Source organism: Arachis stenosperma, chromosome 9, assembly GCF_014773155.1.
Source record: "Arachis stenosperma cultivar V10309 chromosome 9, arast.V10309.gnm1.PFL2, whole genome shotgun sequence".
NCBI classification, from domain to species: Eukaryota; Viridiplantae; Streptophyta; class Magnoliopsida; order Fabales; family Fabaceae; genus Arachis; species Arachis stenosperma.
Genome location: NC_080385.1, coordinates 156,424,332 through 156,431,506, shown reverse-complemented (window position 1 = coordinate 156,431,506; position 7,175 = coordinate 156,424,332). Strand labels below are relative to the sequence as shown.

General features: G+C 44.8%; 2 protein-coding genes across 2 annotated transcripts; one reads left to right on the top strand and one right to left on the bottom strand.

Moving 5' to 3' along the window:
- Positions 1-380: 380 nt before the first annotated feature.
- Positions 381-1,648, top strand: LOC130950234 (protein MAIN-LIKE 1-like). Its single transcript, XM_057878756.1, has 3 exons — positions 381-1,084; positions 1,168-1,255; positions 1,349-1,648. The coding sequence occupies exons 1-3, from the start codon at positions 381-383 to the stop codon at positions 1,646-1,648; spliced, it is 1,092 nt and encodes a 363-aa protein (XP_057734739.1).
- A 1,364-nt stretch (positions 1,649-3,012) lies between these two features.
- Positions 3,013-5,586, bottom strand: LOC130950232 (uncharacterized). Its single transcript, XM_057878755.1, has one exon. It carries the CDS (start codon positions 5,584-5,586, stop codon positions 3,013-3,015), a length of 2,574 nt encoding a protein of 857 aa, XP_057734738.1.
- Positions 5,587-7,175: the final 1,589 nt, after the last annotated feature.

The following is a 7,175-nucleotide window of genomic DNA, read 5'->3' as shown; positions in this document are numbered from 1 at the left end:
TTTGGCGGTTTATTTTAGTGTTAGCGGTTTAAGCAAGCGGTTTAGGCCAGTGGTTTTTGTTAGCGATTTTTGTACTCGGTTTTTGTTAACGGTTTTGGATAGTGGATTCAGTGATGGTTAGCGGTTAACGGTAGTGGTTTATGATAAATGTGAAAATGCATCTGTTTTTGTTAATGGTATTTGCACGTGGTTTGAGTGAGCGGTTTGTGTATGAAATGTCGGTCGTTTGTTTCATATATCTTTTACCCATCATGATTTATTTTCTGGTTCCATATAAAATATATCGCTTATGTTAGTGGTTTGTGCATCTGTTCTAATTATGCGGTTTATGTACTGGCCAGCCTCGTCGTTGCATATCCAGCGTTAGGCGGTAGCAGGGGATGCGTCTTGATGAGAGGTACGTTCCGTACTTGCAGATGGCCGGACTGTACCATCTTGCGAGACTGAACGACAGATGGTTCCGACTAGACGAGCCCCTAGTCAGCGCATTCGTCGAGAGGTGGCGGCCTGAGACGCACACCTTCCACATGCCGTTCGGAGAGTGCACTATCACGCTTCAGGACGTCGCATACCAGCTGGGGTTGCCAGTCGACGGAGATTACGTTAGTGGTTGCCTTACCGACTTCCACCTTTACATTGAGGGTGGGAGACCTGCTTGGCAGTGGTTCCATGAGTTGCTCGGTGTTTTACCTCCCGAGAACCAGGTGCAGAAATTCGCAGTCAACTGCACCTGGTTTCAGGAGACATTTGCAGAGTGTCCAGACGGGGCAGATGAGGAGACAGTTAGGCGCTTTGCCCGGGCCTATATCATGATGTTATTGGGTACGCAGCTGTTTGCCGACAAGTCCAGCAATTGTATACACATCAGATGGCTACCTTATGTTGCTCGGCTTGAGGAGATGGGTCGCTACAGTTGGGCGTCGGCGGCACTAGCATGGATGTACATGTGCATGTGCCGAGTCGCCAACAGACATGTGGTGAAGTTAGCTGGCCCGTTACAGTTATTACAGTCTTGGATCTTCTGGAGGTTTCCCACTCTTAGACCATTTGGGTATGATGAGATCAGCTGGCCCCTTGCCTCGAGGTACCGTTATTGTTTTGTACTATATATTCTTCTTGTTTTTATTTTCAATTATGCAAAAAATTCTTCTATTTTCTCGTACGCAGATGGTCTGGTTACAATCCTGGGATTAGCAACAAGGGACCTCGGGTACAGATGGCTCGCATGAAGATCGACTTGTTACAGCCTCGGCAGGTAAGTACGCAGAACATTTGTGTATCTGAAGTCATTGTTTCAGTTTATAGCTCTGACATAAGTGTACAAACGATTTTATTTTGATTTTTTCAGTTCATATGGATGCCCTACAGCGCACTCGACGTCATCCAGGTTGTCCATCCTGAGGTCTTGGAGCCTCGGCATACCATGTTATGGCGATGCAGAACGTCCCTGGTTTATTTTGCGGTTGTCGAGTGGCATCAGGTTGATAGAGTTTTACCTCAGTTTGGCGGCGTTCAGCCCACACCGTCTCCCGCCCTGAACATCGACTTCCTGATGTCGAAGGACGGGAGAGGAGGTGACCGTTGGTTCCCGGCACAGTACCCTGAGTGGCATCTTCACTGGCAGGAGCGTACGGATCACATTCTATAGTTTGACATCGTGCCCGACCCCGGACCGTCACATGAGTTCTTGACATGGTGGTATCAGCACGGAAAGAGGTTTTTGTCGCCTGAGATGTTATTGGGGGATCCGAGAGGTGTTCCTATTCCAGATGCGGCGACGCAGAGGGGTGCAGGCCGACTTCCAGATATGGACCGGGTCGAGGATGTTCCTGACAGACGTCGTGTTGAGCGGAGAGCACGAGTTGGGACACGTCGTAGCCAGCATGAGTGGAACTAGGTGGATCGGGCTATGGATGACGTCGACGACCCAGTTAGGGGTGGGGGGAGAGTTCGTGGTCGTGGAGGCAGGAGGAGGGTGGGTGCTGCTAGAGAGGGTGCCCAGATGCCTGGGATAGGTGATGTTGCGGGGGTGGATAGGGCCCATCATGGCGGGCATGATGGTGGGCCGCGTGGATCTGGTATGGGAGATCCCACGAGTCACACTGATGCTGGGCTTGGTGGTGGAGGTCTTGGAGATTATTTCGTAGATGTTCCCGGTGATGATCATACCCTTCAGGAGAGCACTCCATGGGTGAGTCCTGGCTCGATGTTTGGAGACTTCCTTGCTAGTGATGGCGTTGTGGCCGAGTTCGGTGGGCCGCATTTCCTTGATGATATCCGGACCATCATGCAGGAGGATGAGGCTGCAGCTGGACGGGTTCATACGACAGGGGCACAGGCACCGCTGGATGTAGATCTGAACGAGCCTGCCACGGTAGTTGCTGCGCATCCTTTTGCCATGGGTGGGACCCCAGCATCGGCCCAGACTGTTGGGTCACATTCAGTTGCCGGCCCGTCATCATCCAGACCCGTGCATGTTGTGCCTATGACCCCGAGAGAGCCAGCTCCGGATGACAGCGACGACTCGATTGAGGATGAGGAGCCACTTATACGTAGGGGTTACCGCACACGGGTCCCACGCCGTTGCGGCACTGGATCGCACCTATTTAGATGATATATGGATAGTGGTGTATGTCATGTTATATGTATATTGTGTACCTTATTGGTTGGTTATCATTGTTATGGTATGTACTTTGTTGTTATGTTATTCGATGTTATGTTATGTACTTTGATGTTTTGTTATGTCATTTAGTGTGATGTATTCTAATTTTATGTTATGAAATATAGTTTGATGTTATGTTATTCTTTATCAGTCATCCCATGATACAATGTTGGTTGTTTTGGATATTAATTTCAATCATTTAAAAGACATTCAACAGAAATATTTGGTACGAATAACAAGTTTCATTACTCATTGGAAACAACTTAGTTGCACGGAGAACAATGATTGCTAACTGAAGTAGAAGATAAGTGCTAATAGATTAACAACTAAAAACAGACAAACCAAACATCTTACTGATTTCCAGCAGTCCCGCTGGGGCCTGCGGCTTGTGGACAACTACGCCTGGTGTGACCTGGCTGCCTGCAGAGGCCACATCTCTTTGGCCGGTTAGGATCTGCTTCACCCATGTTGGTGCGAATTCTTGTGGATCTAGGACGACCCTCCCTCGCACGCCTCATACTCGGATCCGGTATAACGGTAGGTCCGGCGTAAGGTGGCCAGAAACCCTCTGGAATGGGAGGTGTAAATCCCATCTGAAAGACACCGAAGACAGAACTCAGGCGATAGACCTCGTGGACGTAAGGCTGCCATGTAAGTCGTGAATAAGCACAGCATGCCAGTGTGTGCGGACAGGGAAAATGTAGTGCTTGGAAGTATCCACAATCACAAGTCTTAGACCCTAACGAGACCCTGTACGTACCAAGAGAGAATGAACCTGTCGGAGTCGTCTCAGCAACGGTGTACTCTGAGTTATCCCTGTCGTAAACAGTCACCGTGAAGCACCTGGCTGTCCTCAGGTTGGCCTCGATACACTTTACTAGGTATTGACTGTATTGTTGTCCAGTACCCATCTGAGCCTCGGCCTCCCTACCCTTACGGACAAATAGCTCAGCTAGCCTTCCGTATGTGGCCTTCACCAGCGAGCAAACAGGGAGGTTTCTTACCCCCTTCAGGATTGAGTTGACACATTCCGAAATATTGGTCGTCATGTGCCCGAATCTCCGACCTTCATCACAGTACTGTGTCCACAACGAATACTCGATTCGGTTCGCCCAGTCACACATTGCCGGATTCTCAGAGCGCAGAATGTCAAACCAGTAGTCGAACTCCACCTCGGTCTTGGCATATGCGGCGTTAACAAGAAGCCTCCGGGCATCTTTTCCCTTGAACGTCAAGGCAAAATTCGCTGCAACGTGTCGAATGCAGAACGCCCGGTACGCAGCAGGGTGTAGCCATCCCCCATCCGGAGCCTCGAGGGCTGCCTTGATGCCGTTATGCCTATCTGAAATAACTAACAGACCCGGCTGAGGTGTCACGTGCTCACGGAGGTGGGAAAGAAAGAAAGACCATGACTCAGCATTCTCACCCTCAACTAGTGCAAATGCCACGGGGAGGATGTTCGAGTTTCCGTCCTGTGCAATGGCGACTAGCAGTGTTCCCCCATACTTCCCATATAGATGGGTGCCATCAATACTCACCAAAGGCTTGCAATGAGGGAATGCCTGGATACAAGGGGGGAAAGTCCAGAACAGCCTATGAAAATAAACCTGAGACTCGTCAACCTGTCCCCCAACTCGAACAGGGCAAGTCCTGAGGACGGCTACAGTGGCAGGCATCGTCAGCTGAACTCCTAAAACCCACCTAGGGAGCTCATTGTACGACTCGTCCCAGTCCCCATATATGACGGCAACGGCCTTCTGCTTTGCCATCCATACCCTCCTGTACGTAGGCCTGAACCCAAAGTGTGACGGCGTAATGAAGGTGGATATGACATGGTAGTCCAGACTCCTATGGTCGCTGGAGATGGAGCTGGCAAGACATGTATGCGGTCCGTTGTATCGCTTCACTTCCCAGATACCCTTCCGCTGTCGGAGACTCAACCGAATTAGCCATGTGCACCCATTCCCAAACTCATAACACTTTCCCACATACCTGCGGTAGTCAGACTCAACGACCTTGTACTGGACCCCTCGGCAGATACTGTACGTCTTCACACTCAACAGCGCCTCATCTTTATCCTGAAATTGTTGGCCAACCTGGAACTCGTTCATACCGGCAGACCCCTCGGTATCTCTAGCGCCAAATCCTGAGGGCTGCAGAGCGTTTTCGTCCTGCCGCATGGCATCCAGGTCCAACGAGGAAAAATGGGGTGGATACTGCTGTGTGCCAGAACTAGATCCACCTGTAGCCCTTCTCGGAACAGTAGTTCCAACATCATCGCCGCTTTCATCAGCGATCATATCCGGCTCAACGTCATCGTCATCTGGATCATCAAACAAACCATCACCAACACCAGCCGGTGTGGGATAGTGTACCTCGGTGGGAATATGTTCCCCATACCGAACCTCGTCTCCAACATTGCCGCTCAGATCAACGGCAAACGAAGGGGACGCAACAGGCTGCATCGGTGGCCCATACACAGGAGCAGAGGATGAAGCAATAGCAGGTCTCGAGCTCGAGCCGGCAACCGCGGCTATAGTATTGGCATTCCGGTTCGAACCACCCGAGCTAGATACCACATCAACCAACTTTGCCAACAGCTCTGGTGTTCTTACCTCGGGAAACTGCCTACGAGAAAGAAACATAACCTGCAAGTCCTCCTCACTACCGATTGTGAAATAATCAAACTTCACGGTGTCATGGAGCACCGCTGTTGGAATGCGGTAGAAAAACTTCTTGACCCTTTTAACTCCTTCAAGACCAAACTTCTCCAGCACGGAGCTAACAAGAGCATCGTAGGTAGTTGTTGGCGTCACGATAATACATAGGGGATCCTTATCAGTGAACTTCACGCCGGACCGAGTTTTTCTCTTAATCGACCCTCTGTAATGTACCACAACTAGGAAACTCTCCTCACTAGCCATCTCCCCTATTTGTTGAGAGCATCATGAGTTCACAGCATATATATACAGCCCTGGCTCGCACTATATATATGTAATTCGAAACAATTCGTTTCGAATTAGGTTGTATGACAAACTAACCTAGTAATTCGAATTAACTAAATTCGAATTAGCAAAGTATAATTCGAAACAACTTGTTTCGAATTACTTCATGTTGTTTCGTTCCTTGTAATTCGAATTAACTCAATTCGATTTACTTTCATTTGTTTCCTTCTTTGTAATTCGAATTATATCAATTCGAATTACTTGATAGCATAATTCGAATCTAATTGATTCGAATTATATAATAATTCGTCCTGGTGGATTCAGGTGTGGATTTTTGATTTGGCTGATTTGGGTAATTTCCAGCTCTCCTTGGCTTATTTGGATTTTTTACCCAAAAAAATACATAAATAATTATATTTCTAATTTTTTTCCACACAAAACTCTCTTTTGATTTGTTTAAAATTTTGTATATTCTTTTTTTTTATATTATATTATGAAACTATACTTATCCTACATGTTTAAACTGATAATTAAAAAGAAATATGTGAATGGTAATATTTTTAACATAATTTATAATTTTTAGCATATAAAAAATAGATTTTAAGCATTTATATACAAGTAATTAGTTTAAACCAGTTTGACCGAAGTCGTACCACATTTGATCGAAATTAATCAGCGTAATTATTATTTTTTACAGTAAAAATTTATATGTAGTTATTTTTATATATGAAATTAATATTTAAAAGTAACTAGATAATTTAATAAATTTGACTAAATTATTATTAATAATTTTTAGATATTAATTTTAAAAAAAATATAGAATATCAATATATTATCTATCAACTTATTAATAATAATAATTAATTATTATATTTTAAATATATATATAAAGAGATACATTCAAAAAATATATTTATAAAAATATTTTTATTAAATATAATAATAAAAAAATATTTTTATTAAATACATCTATAAAAATATTTTCATTAAATATAATTATAAACGTAGAGAGATTGTAATTTTAAATGAATACAACTGCCTGTAGAACCTTGAAAATAAAAGTTTAAAAAACGATAGAAGAGTCGAGCGAGATATAGAAATTGGGTAGAAGCAGTGTTGAAGGGCATAGATGGCAACAGAGAAAGGTAACAACGAAAACGACACAAACAAAAACTGTTGCTTTCGAGGGGTCTCGGCGGGTAGCGAGTTGGCACCATTATCATTAAATAACCAACATTTTATTTCAATTGTATCAGAATATGCACTCATCATATATATCAAAACACATAATATAATAAAAGTATACTTTATTTAACCTGCAGGAAGCTTCAGGATGAAAGAGTATCCAGAAGATTCTCTAGAAATTAGAATTAGGTATCCAAAGAGTCTTTGATTCAATCAATTGGTCAACTGTATTAGTCACCAGAGAAGCACCTTCAACTTCAAGCCACGCTATATTTATCTGATTAAGACTCAAAATTAAACAATAATATCATTACTTTCTCTTTTTCTCTTTCTCACTCATTCTTTTCACACATGCAGGAGTCAGTGCTCAGTGGATTAAATTC

Bases quoted from the DNA above. Each gene is read 5' to 3' on its own strand.
- LOC130950234 (XM_057878756.1), top strand. From the start codon at position 381: ATGCGTCTTGATGAGAGGTACGTTCCGTACTTGCAGATGGCCGGACTG. The intron at 1,085-1,167 runs GTACCGTTATTG...TCTCGTACGCAG, and splicing joins AGCTGGCCCCTTGCCTCGAG to ATGGTCTGGTTACAATCCTG. The intron at 1,256-1,348 runs GTAAGTACGCAG...TGATTTTTTCAG, and splicing joins ACTTGTTACAGCCTCGGCAG to TTCATATGGATGCCCTACAG.
- LOC130950232 (XM_057878755.1), bottom strand. From the start codon at position 5,586: ATGGCTAGTGAGGAGAGTTTCCTAGTTGTGGTACATTACAGAGGGTCG.